The sequence below is a fragment of the Spermophilus citellus genome (assembly GCF_964194105.1).
Source record: "Spermophilus citellus genome assembly, chromosome: 8".
Classification (NCBI taxonomy): Eukaryota; Metazoa; Chordata; class Mammalia; order Rodentia; family Sciuridae; genus Spermophilus; species Spermophilus citellus.
Window position 1 is genome coordinate 2,287,515 of NC_138189.1, and position 18,920 is coordinate 2,306,434.

Sequence of the window (18,920 nt, forward strand, 5' to 3'; positions counted from 1 at the left end):
ATACTGGCTAGCTCCTGTGCCGCCACCCTTCTCGTGGGCAGAGCATGCACCTACATAGTGGCCACGATGCTGACAGGCACTTACTCTTAATTTGAGAGATTTTCCTCCACTTCTCCTCCATCCACGTCCCTTGCACTGTGGCCTTGTTCCTAGGCTCACTGCCCCACTCTGCTGGCTTCAGACCTCCTCTGGAGAAGCCCACAGATTGATAGCAATGCTCAGAGAAGCTGAATTGTTGAGACAGAGTCAAATGTGAAGTCAGAGTTGAACATAAATGCTTTAAAATAATTTTTTCTCTTGAAAGTAAAATAAACAAGTAGTTTGAGATATTGCACTTAAGATGTTTTAGTCTTTGGGCTGGGAGTGTAGCTCAGTGGTAGAACATTTGTTTAGAATACACAAAGCCCTGTGTTTAATCCCTAGCACTGGGGAAAAAAAGAGAGATTTTAGTTTTCCTATGATTTATAAGTTGTGGCATCCCTCTACCTTGTGAATAACAGCAGCTGCTGTTGATGATGTCTTCCTCCTGGGAAACTCCCATCTCCTCCAAACCCTACGGGAGCCCCGTCAGGCAAGGCACATAGTGACCCCTGCGTCTTACAGGTGCGGAGGCTAAAGCTCAGAGAGTGGATGGCCATAAAGCTGAGAGGTAGCAGAGCTGAGGTCTGAGTCCTAAACCAGAGTCTTCTAGTGTGGGACGTTTTCAACAGTTGAAACTTCAAAATATACTACTAATAAAAATACACTAGTAATTTATTTATTTAAAAATATTTATTTAGATGTTGATGGACCTTTATTTTATTCATTTATTTATATGTGGTGCTTAGGATTGAACCCAGTGCCTCACACATGCTAGGTAAGTGCTCTACCACTGAGCCACAGCCCCAGCCCAAAAAATAAATTGTGTCAGATTTATTAAGGACTGATTGCTTTACTGGACTGTGTATTTAATCACCAAAAGTCTTCAAATCTGCATGATCTGCAAAGCAGTTCATTGACACTATCGTCATGTGTAAGTTGTTTGCTGAGATGAATTTTGTAGTATGGTTACCTGTAGTTGTCATTAAAACCTGTACAAGGGTGGTTTTACTTGGTGCTGGTCTGCTCTTGCAATCTTGCAATTTCAATTGCCTTGGAATCTGTGGTTATTTCTGATCAGCACGCAGGAATCAGTGTGGACTTGTAAATAATTGAGCCTTTTGTCTGTGCGGTGGCCCAAGCCTGTAATCCCAGCAGCTTGGGAGGCTGAGGCAGGAGGATCATGCGTTCAAAGCCAGCTTCAGCAACTTAGTGAGGCCCTAAGCAACTTACTGAGACCATGTCTCAAAATAAAATGTAAAAGGGATGGGGGAATGTAGCTTAGAGGTTAAGCACCCCAGAGTTCAATTCCTGGTACTAAAATAAGTAAATAAATAACGGTTCTTTGTTCTTTTTCTCCCTTGTAGAGACCTGAAGCCAGAGAACATCCTCCTGGATGACCATGGTAAGTGAGCGTCCTGGCTCCTGCATAAGTTTGTTATAGGAACTCAAAACAGAAGGTGAGCGTGGACTTAGCAGCTAAACCACTGTGGAAACGGCAGCGGGAAGCAGCTCCTGGCAGGCAGCCTTAAAACTAATGCAGTGTGGAGACTTGTCCTTCCCTGTATGTGTACAAGTGGAGACGGTCAGGTTTTCATTTGCTGCCGAGTTTGGGAAGCATGTGAGAGTCCTGAGAGAAGAACATTGGCCTTCTGTTTCTGCTGTGGGTCCACATCTTGCTGCATTTTCCAGATGCCTGTTCTCATGCCCCCTGTACCTTAGGCTGCTGCCCTTGGTGCTGTCCTCTTGTCACATAGCACATGGGGCATGGTAGCTGTGTGGGGGCCCTGTGCAAGTGGATGGGGAGTGGCCCTTTGGAACTGTCCCTTATTAGCATCCTGGGTACCACTCAGACTCTGGTTCCCTGAGTGACGAGTGCACCTAGAACCAAGAATGGTCCCTACCACTGGATGGCCAGTGGTACTCACTCAGCACTCCATATTGCATCGCTGGATGGAACTTTTGTCCAATGACTTTTCTTGGCTCTGAAGAGGCTTAGAATCTAGTAGAGGACATAGACAAGGCTGGGGTGGCCACTGTGGAGGAGAAAACCGGTGTCTCAGGCAGAGGGTTCCAAAGACAAACATGGGACCCTGTGTACAGTGCTTTCTGCTTGTTGTCTAATTTATGCATGGAACACCCATCCGGTGAAAAAGGAGGGTACCAGGAATTTCGCCCCACAGGCCATGCCAAGACTTGAAGTAACTCGCCCACAGTTGTGTCCACAGCTTCTAGGTCTTGACACTTGTGCCACACTGCTTACTCAAGGTGACAATGAAGTGGCTGTGAGGAGGGAGGGAGGACACGTTGGTGTGAGATAGGATGCTGTCCAAGTTGTGCTGGCTGTTGGGGAAGGAGCAAGATGCCGAGCTGTGAAATGGGCGGCCTTTGTATGAAAAGGAGGAGATACCAAGGAAGGGTGGCGCGGGGCGGGGAGGTGAGTGCAGTCCAGGCGGGAGCAGACTCAGGCCTATGCTGAGTCTTCTATGTAAATAGGAGATTTTCTTGTGTAGCCCCCTCCTCTCCAGAATTCCACTCCACAGACTTGAGCTGACCTATCTTTCCCAAATCTGATCTCTGCCTCCTTAACTTCACAAGTCCTTCTGCTGAGCTTAGGTCTGCCCTTCCTGGCCACGACCTCCTGGGGTCAGCCAGCTGTTTTTTTTCTCTTGGGAATCATAGACTTCTGCTATCTGACCAGATTTTAATTGTTACCTTATTGAAAGGCAAATTTTTAAAAATATTTTTTTAGTCATCAATGGAATTTATTTTATTTATTTATATGTGGTGCTGAGAATCAAACCCAGTGCCTCACAAGTGCTAGGCAAGCACTACCACTAAGCTACAGCCCCAGCCCTGAAAGGCAGATTTTTAATCAATTGTTCATTCTTGGCCAGAAGCAGAAGTTTTGACATTCTTAATGTTAGTGTATTCTGCTTTGTTAATTATTTTTCCATTAAGTTTAATGATTTTTGTGTTTTGATGAAATCTTTGTCTATTCCTACACCATAAAGTTTTCTGCATTTTCTTCTAAGAACAGTATTGTCTTATCTTTCCCATTTACTTCATCTGGAATTGGTTTTGTGTCTGATGTGGAGTAGCACTTACAGCCCTTTATATATATACGTGATCAGTTGGCCCAGCACCGTTCATTGAAAAGGTCATCTGTTCTCTCGGCAGCTGTGGGATCTACTTTGTCAAAAAGCACATGTCTTTGTATGGGTGGCTCTTACTGTAGATCTGGAGTCTGTTCCCTTGCTTGATCTTTTTGTTTATCTGGCTGTACTCCCTAGTCTCTGAGTCACAGCCCCTCATTTCTTCCCACAGTTCTGAGCCATTGAAGCTGTAGCAAGTCTGCATTTGGATTCTGTCAAGTCTTCCAGTGTTATAGGCCTTCAAGATTGCCTTTGGGGCAGGGGAGCTGAGATTGTGGCTCAGCGGTAGAGCGCTCCCCTAGCATGGGCAAGGCCCCGGGTTCAATCCTTAGCACCACATAAAATTAATAAATAATATAAAGGTATTGTGTCCAACTATAACATTTAAATTTAAAAAAAAAAAGATTGCCTTCGCTAGTCTTGGACTTTCTCATTTTCATATAAATTTTGATAACTAATTTGGTAATTAAAGCCATATTGTGCTAAGAATTTGATTAGGGTTGTTTTGAATCTGTAGAATCATCTCCACAGAATTGATCTCTTAACAATATTGAATCAATTTATCAATGTTGTATATAGATCTGTGTATTGGGGTCGGGTCTCCTTTAATTTTTCTCAATATTGCTTTATAGTTTTCACTTAAAGGGCTTATATATTTTGTTATTTGACAGTTTTTAATGGTATTGTTTTTAAAGTTTCATTTTTTACTTGCCTGTTGCTAATAGTTAGAAACACTGCTTCCCCCGTGATTTATATTTCCTATTGTGTGGTGCATTTGTTAAACGATGAACTAATATTGGTACATTATAGTTTATACTGAAGTATGTTGTTTACATTAGGACTCATTCTCTGTGTTGTACGTCCTATGGGCTTTGACAGATGTATATGACATGTGTCTATATCAAACTGAGTTGTTCATTGCCCTAGAATCTTGTGTTTCACCCATCCTTTCCTCGTTCTCTTCCCCCAACCTTTGGCAAGCACTCATCTTCTTACCCCCTCCAAAGTTAGCCTTTTCCAGAAGGTCAGAGTTGGACACATACAGTATGGAGCTTTTCACCTGCTTTCTCTTGCTTAGTAATATGTAAGTTCCTCCACATCCTTTGGTGACTTGACCGCTTCCTTAGTGCTGAATAATATTTCACTGTCTGAACACCACCATTTGTTCATCCATTCTCCTACTGAAGGACATTCTGCTTGTTTCCACATTTTGGCAATTATAAATGAAGCTGCTATAAATACACATGTGCAGGTTTTTGTGGGGCTTAAGTTTTCAGTTCATTGAATAAACACTAAAGGGCCTGATTGCTGGATGTATAAGCTTAGAGAATGCTTTAAATGCTAGCTTAGAGCTGGCATTGAGCTGCTTAGTTTTGTTAAAAAACAAACAAACAAACAAAAAACTGCCAGCCTATCCCCCAAAGTATCAGCACCTTCTCGTTCCTGCCAGCAGTGATAGAGTCCCTGTTGCTTTATATCCTTACCAGCAATTGGTGCTTCAGTGTTCTGGGTTTTTGTCATTCTAGCAGTGTATAGTGGAGTATTACTATTTAAATTTGCTATTCTCTGATGACATGATGTTAAGCATCTCTTCATGTTTATTTGCCATCTGTATATCTGTGGTGTCTATTCCGATGTTTTGCCCATCTTTTAATTGGATTTTTGTTTTCTTGTTGCTGAGTTTAAGAATGCTTTTTGCATATTTTGAAACCATCCTTTATCAGATATATGTTTTAGAAAGATTTTCTCCTAGTCTCTGATTTATCTTTCATTTTCTCACTAGTATCTTTCACAGAGAAGTTAAGTATATATGTGAGTATATATTTATGCCAAGGATTGAACCCAGGACCTTGTGCCTGCTAACCAGCACATGCTTTACCACTGGGTTACAGCTTCTTTTGGGTCCTCCTACATACACATCACGACATCTACAGAGGGGTTTATGTTTGCCTTTCCAATTCTTATGCCTTCTTTTTCTTTTTCTTGCCCTGTGAAACAGGGTAGGACTGTCAGTACTATGTTGAATAGAAGTAGCCCCTGGGGCAGCATTTCAACATGTCACCCTTAACAATGAATTTGTTGGAGTATTTTTGTAGAAATACTTTATAAGATTTAAGAAGTTTCCTTTTTAAAAATAACGAGTGGAAACAAATAATGAATGGTAGTTAAATGTTGTCAGTGCCCTTTCTGTCAAGATGATCATGATTTTTTTCTTATTATTGTAGTTAATTTCTAAATCTTGAACCAGCTTTCGTTACTGACATAAATTCACCTTGGGCATGCTGCCATCCTGTGCAAAGATTGCTGCATTCACCTCATGTATAAGGGAGGGGATCAGTTCTGCTTCTGAAGTGCCACTTGAACTCCAGAATCTGTTCTGCTGGCTCTTTCCCAGCAGTAGCTCTAGGCCTCATCTGAGTTTCCAACCTCTCACTGCTGCTAGTCTGGGTAGGTTGCAGCTGCAGGCTGCAGAGTCTCAGTGAAGTCGTGCTCCTGCTTTGTACAGTGTGTGTAGGAACTGCCACCACATGCAACTCACCTCTGTAGTCTCGCTCTGGAGGCCAAGTACATCCAGACCACACTACCACCTTGGCTCACCAGTGCCTTCAAGGTATGACTCCTGTCATCTGGGGGGCTCTCCCAGTGTGGTCAGCATTAGTGCCAGCCTGCCCCAAGCAAGATCCCAGGGACATTTGTGCCCTTGTGTGACTCACAGAGCAAGCCATGGTTCAGAAAAATTTTCTTGTGATAGTTCCTGTTACCAGGCAAATCGTGTGAGAACCTCCCTTTGTGGCTTCCTTACCTCCAACTCTCTGTGTCAGAATTTGACACAGTGACTCCATTTTGATTCTCACAACTTCCATAAAGTCCCAACCTCCAGGAGTGCAGAATGTGACTGTGTTTAGAGACGGGACCTTTACAGAGGTAACCAAAGTAGGATGAGCTCATCAGGGGCTGAGAAGTATCTCAGTGGGAAAGCACTTGCCAGGCCCTGGGCTCCATCTCCAGCACCACAGTCAATAAAATGAGGCAGTTAGGTTGGGCCCACTTCCAATTACAGGTGTCCTTATAAGAATATTTCCCACAATGTGTTATTTTTATGGGAATTCAATAAATGTTTACCCCCTATGCCCGGGCATTCACACATTGTATGGCTCTTTGAATGAAGTGCCCTAATTGAGATTGTTATTTCCCTGACTCTATTACATTTGTTCTCTAGGAAAAAACCTCCATATCATTCATATATAGTTGTCCGTGATAAGCCTCCTGGTCTGGTACTCTGACAGAAAGTATTTGCTGTTTTATAGTTGATCTAATAGTCATTGTATAGGGCTGGGGATGTGGCTCAAGTGGTAGCGCGCTCGCCTCGCATGCGTGCGGCCCGGGTTCGATCCTCAGCACCACATACCAACAAAGATGTTGTGTCCGCCGAGAACTAAGAAATAAATATTGAAAATTCTCTCTCTCTCCCCTCTCTCTCCTCTCTCACTCTCTCTTTAAAAAAAAAAAAAAAAAACATTTAAAAAAAAATAGTCATTGTATATTCATTCATATGTATACCTGGTAAGTTATAACAGGTATAATAATATAGTGTTTAAATCTTATGTGGTGATTGTCTATGATTAAAGAACTTCCCAAACATAAATCTAATTTCTAGTTGTTAGTGAAACTGAATGCACTGTGTAGAATTTTATTAAATGTGAAAAGGTTAAATGTAATTTTTAAAATTTTTTTTTTATTTTAATTTTTTTTAGTTGTCAATAGACCTTTATTTTATTTATTTATTTGTGGTGCTGAGAATTGGACCCAGGACCTCACATGTGCCAGCAAGCTCTCTAACATTGAGCCACAACTCCAGCAGTTAAATGTAATTTTATATTTAAAGATTTCAGAGTTTGAGGTGCTAGTTTTTTCATCCATGGCTTTTAAGACAATTTTTTTCTCCAATTGTTTCTATTACTAAAATGGTGTTGGGGGGCTGGGGTTGTGGCTCAGTGGTAGAGTGCTCGCCTAGCACACGTGAGGCACTGGGTTCAAACCTCGGCACCACATAAAAATAAAATAAAGATATTATGTCCACCTACAACTAAAAAATAAATATATTAAAAAAAAAGGTGTTGGGGCAGGGTTGTAGTTCAGTAGTGGAGCACTTGTCTAGCATGTGTGAGGCCCTGGATTCAATCCCTGGCACCACATAAAAATTAAAAAAAAATAAAATAAAGGTATTGTGTCCATCTACAACTAAAAAAATATTTTTAAAAAAAAATGGCATTGCTTCTCCCTATGATCTGTCTATCGTGTTTGAACACACACAGGACACATCCGGATTTCAGATCTTGGTTTAGCCTTGCAGATCCCAGAAGGGGAGATGGTTCGAGGAAGAGTTGGAACTGTTGGCTACATGGGTATGTAAAAGACCACCTCAGTGGTCTTTGGCCTTTCCCTCTAGATGCCAGAATGCCTCTGAACAGAGCAGTTGCCACACAAGGGGCCTGGTGCTCCTCCTGACACGGTAGATGGTTTCAGGTTGTTGAACTACTGAGGAGGCCCCTCGACTATACCCCTCTTTTTACAGACAAGGAATGAGGCCTTGGAGGTCTCTGGAGTCCTGAGGTTATACCACTGCATGAGGGAAAGTCAGGACAAAGCTGTCGGTCCCCTCACTTTGCCAGTATCCCTGTGCATGTGGACCTTGCAGACCTCCTGGGAAATCATCTTAATCTGCTTCTTCCAGGGAATCTGTGGGCAGAGCCAGCCCAACCCTGTGGCCTCTGAGGGAACTTCAAGCCACTAAGAGCCCTGCAGAAGATCCCATGTCACCATTCCTGCCCTTACTGGCTTAAGGGATTTACATTCACTGGCAAACAGTGACAGTGCACTAGGGACACCCATGGGTGGCTCTGAATGGAGGGCATCCCCTCAGGAAGCACCTTGGCCTCATGGTGTTCTCCTGCCGACTTGAGCTCATCCCATGTGTACAGACATCACATACCACAGAACCCAACAGTTCCAAGCATGCGATTTTGTGGATTTTAGTGTATTCACAGTTGTGCAGCCACCACCAGTTTCAAAACATGTTTTATCACCTTAAAAATGAAACCTGTGCTCATTAACAGCCACTCTTTAACCCTCCCCTTCTAGCCCTGGGCCCGGCCACAGGAGTTTACTTTCTGAATTCTCGCTCACTCTGGTTGTCTCCATGCATTGTTCTATTCCATCTGTTTCATATAAGCAGAATGATGTGTTATTTGACCCTTGTGTCTAGTTTCTTTCACTTACTATAATGCTTTTAAGTTTCCTCCATGTTGGAATTATATATTAAATATATAATTATTTAGAATTAATGATAGATTTTAAACCAAAATTTAATTGAATTTTCTGTATTGTTATTTAGCTCCGGAAGTTATCAATAACGAAAAGTACACATTTAGTCCTGATTGGTGGGGACTTGGCTGTCTGATATATGAAATGATTCAGGGACATTCTCCATTCAGAAAATTCAAAGAGAAAGTCAAACGGGAAGAGGTTGACCGAAGAGTGAAGAGGGATCCTGAACAGTACTCCGCCAAGTTTTCCGAGGACACCAAATCCATTTGTAGGATGGTGGGTCAGGCTCTGCCGGGAAATTAAACTTCTAACTCACTCTGGTAGTTTTTGTGGAGTAGGCAGGCTTTCTCCAGCTCTGTGCAGCCCCCCTGGCCCAGCACGAGAACCCTGTGGAGAAGGCTGTGGAGGAGGCTTAGACTCTGGTGGCAGAGCAGGTGTGAGCAGTGGTCTGATCGTGGGTGGATCCTGAAGGCAGAGCCTAGGGATTTGCCCATGTGGAGGGGAGGGGTCTAGGCTAACTCCAAACTGATGGCCTGAGAAGAAACAGCTAGGGAGGGGAAGACTCCAGAGCCAAGATCTTGCAATGGGGAGGAGAAGAGGTGATGGAGGAGAGTGTGGGTGGGCCCCTCCAGAGTCTGTACCTAGTGAAGCTGGCAGAGTAGATGTGGGCAGGGGCTTCTGTATATAGGTCCTCAATATCAGTAGAACAAGGTAGGTGTTGGGGGTATAAGGACAGAGGAGACAGTTGAAGGACTAGGGAGTGGAAGAGGGTTCCCCAGAGGGGTCCAGTGGATTTGCAGTGTCCCTGCCCCACCCAGTGGATGGTACTGGCTCAGGCAGAACAGCAGTCATGCTGCCCAGCTCTGCAGTGTGGTGGAGCAGGAGAGAGGCAAGGGGGCTGGGCTGTGTGCAGAGGACTGGCTTGGTGGTGGGTTGTGGACTCTAAGCACTGAGAAAAGGGGGTGCAAGGTGTAGTGGCTGGAGAATAATTACTTTGGTTTCCTCTCATTGTGTTTCCACATATGAAACTATGGGTGCTGCAGGCTTGTCACTGAGCTGTGGGATCAGCCTGGTTTTTCTCCCAGCCAGCTCACTCTGTTTGGAGGTGACGACCTGTCACAGCATTCCGATCAAGCTACTATTTATATTCAGTTTGCTATATATATATTTGGTACTAGGTATTGAACCCAGGGAGCACTTAATCACTGAGCCACATCCCCAGCCCTTTTTTATATTTTATTTTAAGTCAGGGTGCTTAGGGTCTCACTAAGGTGCTTAGTGTCTCACCAAGTTACTGAGGCTGACGTTGAACTCGCTATCCTCCTGCCCTAGCCTCCTGAGCCACTGGGATTACAGGGGTGTGCCACTGCACCTGGCCAGTTTGATAAATATTGACTGAGTGGTTTGCTCTACCCTCGACAGCTGCAGGAATGTTAGAAATAGAGCCTGTCCCTAAGGAGCCCACAGTTTAGTAGTAGGCCTAAAAGCCATCAAAATGACAGATAGAAAAAGCAGTGGGTGCCATAAACAAAGATAGAGACAAGAGCATAAGGATTTGGGGGATGAAATCCCACTGTGCTGGCGCACTGGGCAAGAAGGTGATATCTACACCTGGGGCAGTGTTGTGAATAGCTAGCTCTGGAGTTTGGTGGTGAGTCCATCTTTCCGCCATGAGCTCATCTCTCCGAGTCCCAGTCTCTATCTATAAAATGTGGGTGGGAGAACTTCTACCTTACAGGATTATTGGGAGGATAAAATGAAATAATGCACATAACATGTTCAGTATCATTTAACCTTCATTATCTGCCAAGAGAAGAAACCCAACTTAAGCTGGGTGCTGTGGAGCATACTTGTAATCCCATCTACTCAGGAAGCTGAGGCAGGAGGATCATAAGTTAGAAGTCATCCTGGGCAACTTAATGAGGCTGTAAGCAACTTAGTGAGATCCTGTCTCAAAATAAAAAGGGCTAGGGATGTGGCTCAATGGCAGAGCACTCTGGGTTCAATCCCCAGTACTGGGTTGTAAAAAAAGAAAGAATGAGTTAAATTTCAATGAATAGATTGGACGAAGGCATCTCAGAGAACACCAGTAACTTGCACAAGAGTCACACAGTCCCAGCAGAGAGCAGGGAGTGCAAAGCACCTGCAGGGATAGGACCTGGGCCCAGGCCCAGCTCAGGTGTGCAGAGCAAAGGAGGCCTTGCCCTGTGTGCCTTCCCATTTGCTGTTACCTGGGCCTGGGTGCCACCCGCAGGCACTGTTCCCTGTGCATCTGCTGAGGGACTGAGCCAAGCGAGGGTTAGGTCAGGGTGTTCGCTGGTGTGCAAGAGAGAGATGACAGGAAAGGAAAGAGAATAGGTACAACTGTTGGCTTTTTACCGTAATCCCGATGGGAGTTCACACTAACCTTACATTAGATAGCTTTTATAATTTTTAAATATCTTGTTTAATTCTCACAATGGATCACAAGTTACTGTAATAGCCTCACAGTTGAAAAAGAGTTTTATTTCTGTGACTCACACTGTGGCAGCAGGAGCAGTTGTGCCGGGCTTTGTCCTCTGCCCTCTGCCGCCTGGTCAGCCATGTCTTAGTACACTTGAACTACCATGACAAAATCCCTAAGAGTGGGTAATGTATAATAACAGAAACTTACTCTCACGATTCTGGAGTCCGGGAAGTCGACGATCAAAGTGCTGCCAGGCAGGTTAGGTGTCTGATGAGGGCTCAAGTTCTGGTTCATCGCTGGTGTGTTCTGGTTGCTCACAGGGTGGAAGGGGAAGACAAGCTCCTTGGAACCTCTCTAACAAGGACACACTGATCCCATTCACAATTGATATAATTACCTCCTGTTAACACTTCACAAAGAAGATCAAGTTTCAACATATGAGTTTTAAGGGGACAAAGATATTTAGGCCATCCATGGTGTTCAACTGTTATGTGTCAGTAGCAGGCTTGATAATGGAGTCATAAAATCTCTGAGATGTAAGAATTGTATTTAGCATTACACTTAATTTTCAGGTCTGTGTCAGATTAATAAAGCATGCAAAGAGTAAATGCACTGAGCAATTTTTATTGAGCACCTGCTCTAAGATACTGGGGACACAGCAGTAGGCAAGAGAGTCACACAGTCTCAGCTTCAGGAAGCATCATAGACTGGCAGTAAACAATTAGCCAAAGGATTAATTCACAACTGTGGTAAAGGAAAAATAGAGGATGTTTGAGGCTGTCCTGCTAGAGGAGGGGAGACTGATCCAGTGTGGGCCGGGGAGCAGGAGGAAGCTGGGGCCTGTGGAGTTCACGACTCTGCAGGGTGGTTTTCTAGACACAGGCCTGGGCACACAAGTCTGAGGAAGGAAAACAAAGAATATCTAGAATTCATCTGTTCGTCCCATGCTCCCCCTCCCCACCCCATTATGAGTCAGCCTCCTTAGATCAGAGAAAACATTCAGCATTTGTTTTTGGGGGGATTAGATTCTAGATAGGGAAGAGGGGTGGGAGGGAAAGGGACAGGGCAGGGGATTAGCAAGGATGGTGGAGTGTGAGGGACATCATTATCCAAAGTACATGTATGAAGACACGATTTGGGTGTCAACCTACTTTATATACAAACAGAGATATGAAAAATTGTGGTATATATGCATAATAAGAATTGTAATGCAGGGCTGGGGATGTGGCTCAAGCGGTAGCGCGCTCGCCTGGCATGCGTGCGGCCCGGGTTCGATCCTCAGCACCACATACAAAGATGTTGTGTCCGCCGAGAACTAAAAAATAAATATTAAAAAAAAAAAATTCTCTCTCTCTCTCTCTCTCTCTCTCTCTCTCTCTCTCTCTCCCCCCCCCCACTCTCTCTTTAAAAAAAAAAAAAGAATTGTAATGCAAAAAAAGTACATGTGTAAAATAAAGACGGGAATTGGCATGAACATACTTTACATACAAAGATATAAAAAATGGTGCTCTATATGGGTAATAAGAATTGTAATCCATTCCACTGTCGTGTGTTCAAAAAAAATCAATATAAATAAATAGATAGAAACAAAGAATATGAGACTGAAGGTCTAGGGTGGGAGCTGGAGCCTTTCAGATGAGCTGGGTCTGGAGACTTGGATTTCTGTTCAGAAGAGCTGTGAGTGCTGGGCATCAGCTTTTGGAGTCTTGTGTGGGGCCCTAAGTAGATGCCCCCCGGGCTCTGCAGGTCTCCGTCACATTGGGTTCAGTGTTGCCACTGCAGTGCCCAGCATCTGTACGCCCGAGTAAGCATGGCTTGGCCATGTGGTAGTAAAGCCTTAATTCACAGAAACAGCTGGTGGGATGTGGCCCTGGGCTGCAGCTCCCCAACCCTTGGTCTAGGCTGTACTAACATTCCAGATTTTTTTTTTTTTTTTAAAAAGAGAATGAGAGAGGAGAGAGTGAGAGAGGGAGAGAGAATTTTTAATATTTATTTTTTTAGTTCTCGGCGGACACAACATCTTTGTTGGTATGTGGTGCTGAGGATCGAACCCGGGCCGCACGCATGCCAGGCGAGCGCGCTACCGCTTGAGCCACATCCCCAGCCCGACATTCCAGATTTTTAATGTGTTGCTAGAATGGCCTAATCTTTTCTTTCCTTTTTTTTTTTTTTTTTGTACTGGGAATTGAACCTAGAGGCACTTCACTGAGCCACATCCTCAGCCCTTTTTATTTTTTGAGGCAGAATCTCACTGAACTGCTTAGGGCTTCACTGAATTGCTGAGGCTGGCCTCAAACTTGCAATCCTCTTGCCATAGCTTCTTGAGTTGCTGGGATTATGGGCATGTGCCACAGTGTCTGGCTCTTTCTTTTTCTCTTCATTTTCTTTTTTAATATTTTTAGTCATAGGTGGACACAGTACCTTTTATTTTTATTTTTATGTGGTGCTGAGGAATGAACCCAGTTCTCACAGTGCAAGGCAGGTGGTGTACTACTGAGCTACAACCTCAGCCCTTTGCTTATTGGTTCTAATATAAGAGACAGGGTTCTTGCCGTGTTGCCCAGGGCTCAAGCCATCCTCCTGCTCCAGCCTTCTACGTACCTGGGACTATAGGGACTTCCAGCAGCCTATCCTTTCTAGATTTGATAGTAATTGTGGATTATTTGAATTTGTGACAGTGGCAAACACATATGAATTTATACATTATTGAAAGAGACACTTTTATTAATTTTAAGAATATACAGTTTCTAGAACCAGGTTTGCTGAATTTTTGCCTTAACCTTAGTTAGCTGATTGATTTAATGAATAGATTTAAAGTGGTTTCTAATTATAAATATAATTTAGTATTAAAATGGTGTTTCTGAAGTTCTCAACTGTTTTATTTCCTTTCAAAAAAATCCCCTATGACATAAATATTTTAACTTAAGGGTTAATGTAGCCAAACCCTCATTTACTGGTAGCTCAAAGGCAAAATTTTAGTTTTGCCTTTTGGGAAGCATCCTGTGGTCAGAATTCATGTGGTTTGGTAGACAATGTTACTTTGAGGTTGAAGTGACTGTGTTTACACATATGTGCTTTCTGCTGTCCCTGGCTCCTTGGTTATTATGGAGTCTGTCTTGAGTTTCTGTTTTTATCCTAGGAGCTTAAGTTGACCCATTTTTGCCTCTTGTGCAGCTACTCACCAAGAATCCAAGTGAGCGGCTGGGCTGCAGGGGCGAGGGGGCTGCAGGAGTGAAGCAGCACCCGGTGTTCAAGAACATCAGCTTCAGCAGACTGGAGGCAAACATGTTGGACCCACCTTTCTGCCCTGATGTAAGTACGCTGCCCTCAGGAGCTGGTGTCTGAGAACACTGATCCCAAACAGATACAGTATCTGATGCGGTCATGGTGTGGCTTCGGCTCTGTGGGGCAGGTCATGTCTGCTGCAACCTCCTTACGCACTCCCAGCCCCCTCAGCCACTCATAGACCTTCCTGGCAACTCGCTAACTCCAGGGCCTGGGGTCTGCTGTCACTGCTGGTGCAGCCAAGCCCTGCCCTCAGACACCTCACCACCACCTCAGATCTCCCTGGCCTGCCCTTCCAGGCCCTCCCTGTTACACAGGTCCCTGTTCTGCTCTGGGTCGGTTTTACCTCTTGTCCTACGCTCACTTTCTCACAAGCAGTGCCCTCCTGTTACTTCAGTCTGGAACAAGTCCCCGCTCCAGTTTTCATAAGGTCCTGGGATGATAGCCGGGCCCCACCCTGAGGACCCTGGAGCTGTCACCGTGCCTCCTTTTGGGCATGCTGTTGGTATCAAATGATATCATGTCTCCAAAGTGCTTAGCATAGGGCAGGGCACTGGCCTGTGGGAATCCAGCACAGCATAAGTGTAAGTAAGCACATGAGTGCACAAATGGCGGAGGCGGGGAGCAGATTTCAGATCAGCAGACTTCTCTTTATTCAGTGGTGGGGTCAATTGTTCAAATACCTGATATGGCTCACTTTCAGGGATAAAATAGCTTCTGGCCACAAGGTTCTGGACTTTATACACAGCCTTAGCAAAGCCAGGCCATGGGAGGAGTTAGTTACTTTTGGCAGGCAATGGGCAGGGCCAGGTCATGGGAGGGGTCTGGTGGCAAGATCATTTAGGGCAGGACAGGAAGACAGGTAGGTAACCATATTCTTTATTAAATAAACTCAGAGCAAAAGCAGCTTCAACTCTATCCTGAACAGCCTGCTACAGACCCTCTAGAAACATGAAGACGAGGAAGTGTTGTAGGGTTGGTGGAGTAGAGATAGGTGTATGATTAAAATATTTTTAGTAGTAGTAGGACTTGCTCAGGACTTGCTTTGTGTCTTTATCTTCACATTATATGTTACAGCTTCCTTGGAATTGATTCCCGTATGACATATTTAACAAATGCCCACTACCTGCCAGTCAGCGCTATAGGTTTTAAGGCACAGGGAGAACAAGACAGGCAAGGTCTCTGCAGAGATAAGCAGTAGGTCAGGCTGACCAGCACATTTGGAACAGCATCATCTGACAGGAGTCCATGACAAGGGCCTCAGATGGGCCATCTGGTCTGGAGAGGTGGACTGCTTAGGGTCAGGAACAGGGAAGGCAGGCTGCCAGCAGTCTCTGAGGAGGGACCATTTCCATAGTTCTGAGAAGGGTTGGGGAACATGTAGTTCAGGGGCCTGGGGTAGTCCTAGACTGCCTGTGTCCTCACCTTAAGCAAACAAGACCACAGAGACAGCTACGTTATAGAGCCATTATAGATATGCGCCAGTACACCCCAGCCTGGTGACATTTAAATATGGGTTTTGTATGCCTTCATTCTTTGTGATTAAGGGAGCTAAGGATTACTCCACTCATCTCATGAGCTGATGCCTTTCTCTGTTCTTGGGGCACAGCCTCATGCCATTTATTGTAAGGATGTCGTGGATATTGGACGGTTCTCTGCAGTGAAAGGAGTCTACCTGGACACCACAGATGACAGCTTCTATGCTCAATTTGTTACTGGGTGTGTCTCCATCCCCTGGCAGACTGAGGTACTACCCTTTCCAGCAGAGCAGGTTTATGCTACTTCCAATAGTGACAGAAGTGTGTGTGGGTGTGGGTGCTCGCATGCTTACATTTATTCATATTTGGAAGGTGAATTTATGCCAGGCATTTAATTCTGTGACTAGACCATGGACAAGCCAAGACCATATTGGCAGTTACCCAGAAGTAAGTCACAGTAAAGAAGTGTATAGGAGGCAGCCATCACAGTGGCTTGCCTGCCGTCCTGGAGTCCTGCTCCCTAAGCAGGGTGCTGATAGCCGTGGTATTAACTCCTCTGGTGGCACACTCAGAGAGGAAAAGAAGAGACCACAACACTTGTTCCAAGAAGCGATCAGGAAACAGGGAAGAGGAGTCTGGGAAAGGGAACCAGAATGGGCTGAGGAGCTCTGAGGTGCCCCACATCAAGCATGGGTACGGGTAGGGGCAGATGGCTCTGGGGGACCCCTGACCTTACGTGTTTCTGCAGCTTCTCTGTGCTCTCTTCTGTGTGTGCAGATTATCGAATCTGGATGCTTCAGGGATATCAACGAAAGTGAAAATGAGGGAAGTTTGTCATTGGATCTGAAAGCAAAGGAATGTCCTCCAGCTCTCAGACGAAAAAGAAATTTCTTCTATAGAGTCTTCAGTGGAGGGGTAAAAACTTTAAAAGAAATATGATGTGTCGTTGAGCACAGTGATGCATATCTATAATCCTAGCAAATTGGGAGGCTGAGGCAATGAGACACAAGTTCAAGGTCAGCCTCAGCAAATTAGTGAGGCTCTATCTCAAGACAAAAAATAAAAAGTACTGGGGATGGAGTGCAGTGGCAGAGCACTCCTGATTCAATCCCAATACCCACATACATGTACATATGTATGTGAGTGTGTGTATATATGTGTATAGGTATATACACATATAATGTGTCAAAAGAGAAACTGTTTACCAAGGTAAAAACAGTACTTTCTTTTTGCAGTGTCTTCTATTAGAAATTTCATATAGTTTGCCAGGCACGGTGGTGCATGCCTGTAATCCCAGTGGCTTGGGAGGCTGAGGCAGGAGGATTGCAACTTCAGAGCCAGCCTCAGCAAAAGTGAGGCAGTAAGCAACTCAGTGAGGCTGTGCCCCAAATACAAAACAGGGCTGAGGATGTGGCTAAGTGGTTGAGTGCCCCTGAGTTCAATCCCTAGTGCCCTCCCCCCAAAAAAATAAGAAAAGAAATTTCATATAGTTTAAAAAACATGGCATTACTTACAGTTGGGCCAAAATAACTCCTCACAATGATATTTGCTGATGAGGAGACTGTTCTGATTCAAAAAGCCTCAGTGGCTTACCAGCATTTCTCACAGTAGCTCCTTGCCAATGATGAGGCATTTTGAGCTAAGCTCAGAGACTAGCATCCTGTGGAACCCCCCTGAGCAGGGCCTGCTGCTGACCTCCTGCATGCTGTGCTTGCTCCTCAGCTATCTTGGTGCCTGCTCGCACATAGGAAGCAGGTTCCTTCTTGAAAAGGGATTCATTTGAAGAGATTTTCTGTAGTAGTATTAAATTTAGAAAAAAAAATCGCCAAGAAAAATTTTCTCCTTGGATGAGTGCATTATTTGTGCTCGTATCTGACCATTCTCAAGGAGTTTGAATGCGAGCATTCTAATTTGTCTTTTTCAGTATAGGTGGAAAAACCTCCCAAAGTAGCAATTGCCCTGACCACATGTCCTGTGAGAACTAGGGCAGTCATGAACTGACCAACCTCTGCTGCCCACCTCTGCTCTGAGTGTGCTTGGAAATGCTCTCTTGGGGCCTGTTACAGTGTCCATTGTCATGGAGAACCTGCAGATGAGAGAATGTACTCATGCAGCATTATACAACTCCTCACCGTGCTGCTTCTTGGTGAAGGAGCCAGTAAACCTCACTCCCTTTATGCTCTCAACCGTGGGCTATGTGAATTTGACTAAGAATGACTAAGGAGCAGAACTTATCTGAAGCATTTTCTATGTATGCAAATTAAGCATCTTCCATTTTTGAAGTAAATAAGGAGAAAATATTTAAGATTTTTGCCTGCCTTACAATTAGCGTCCCCTGGAAGTTTTTCAACTGTTGTATACAGTTGTCCCTCAGTATCTTTGGGGGATTCATTCCAAGACCACCCCTGCTAGGATACCAAAATGTGAGGATGTTCAAATCCCTTATATAAGATGGATAATATTTGCAAATAAGCTACACATCCTCCTGTATTCATTCGCATCTCTAGATTTCTTATAACACTTAATACAATGTAAATGCTACATGAATAGTTGTTATATTTTGTTTTAAAATTTGCATTATTTTTTTGCTATTGTTGAATTGTTGTTTTTTATTGTTTTCTAAAAAATATCTTTGACTCGGAGTGGTTGGATCCATGCATGGAGAAACCGTGGATCCTGAGGTCTGAATGTGCACGTAAGGAGAGTTGAGCCAGTTTGCCTTGGAAACGTGCCTGAGGCTGGCCATTGCGCTGTGTGTTGCAGGGCTGCCTGGGCACCAGCCCCATCGAGAAGGAAGGGGAATCAACACTTTGACCACTCACCATGCAGACTGCAGAGCCAGACCTGGTGCCACGAGGGAGCACGTGCTCAGTGTCCCATCCCCTCCATAAATTGTAATAAACACAATCTATGATGAAGCTTAAAGTGTGCCTTTACAGATTTTTCTGCACTAATATCTTTATTGTCTTTTCATTGTAGCTAGATTGAAGAAAAAAATAGAGCACCTCCAAGGTACCCAGAAACTCTCTGGTGCTTTGGTCAAGCTCCACAGGTGCCACAGAGAAGGGAGGAGGGCTTCGAGTCTATGACAGTCCACCCTGTCGGCAGTGCCCTGCTCCTAATCCCAGGATACCAAAGTACCAAAGTACT

The 18,920-nt window shown here is 44.4% G+C and overlaps 1 protein-coding gene across 17 annotated transcripts in view; it reads left to right on the forward strand.

Annotated features, from left to right (window-relative positions):
- Window positions 1–18,688, forward strand: part of GRK4 (G protein-coupled receptor kinase 4) — a 73,093-nt gene extending 54,405 nt beyond the window's left edge. For 15 of the 17 annotated variants that reach the window (XM_081303835.1, XM_081303848.1, XM_081303845.1 and 12 more), the window contains 7 exons: window positions 1,446–1,483; window positions 7,550–7,639; window positions 8,629–8,837; window positions 14,182–14,319; window positions 15,902–16,039; window positions 16,548–16,685; window positions 18,534–18,688. In XM_081303835.1, the coding sequence (XP_081159961.1) occupies window positions 1,446–1,483; window positions 7,550–7,639; window positions 8,629–8,837; window positions 14,182–14,319; window positions 15,902–16,039; window positions 16,548–16,685; window positions 18,534–18,584 (802 nt within the window). In that variant the 3' untranslated portion in view covers window positions 18,585–18,688. The remainder of the gene's footprint in view (window positions 1–1,445; window positions 1,484–7,549; window positions 7,640–8,628; window positions 8,838–14,181; window positions 14,320–15,901; window positions 16,040–16,547; window positions 16,686–18,533) is intronic. The other 2 variants (XM_081303846.1, XM_081303847.1) reach the window with 2 other exon arrangements.
- Window positions 18,689–18,920: the final 232 nt, after the last annotated feature.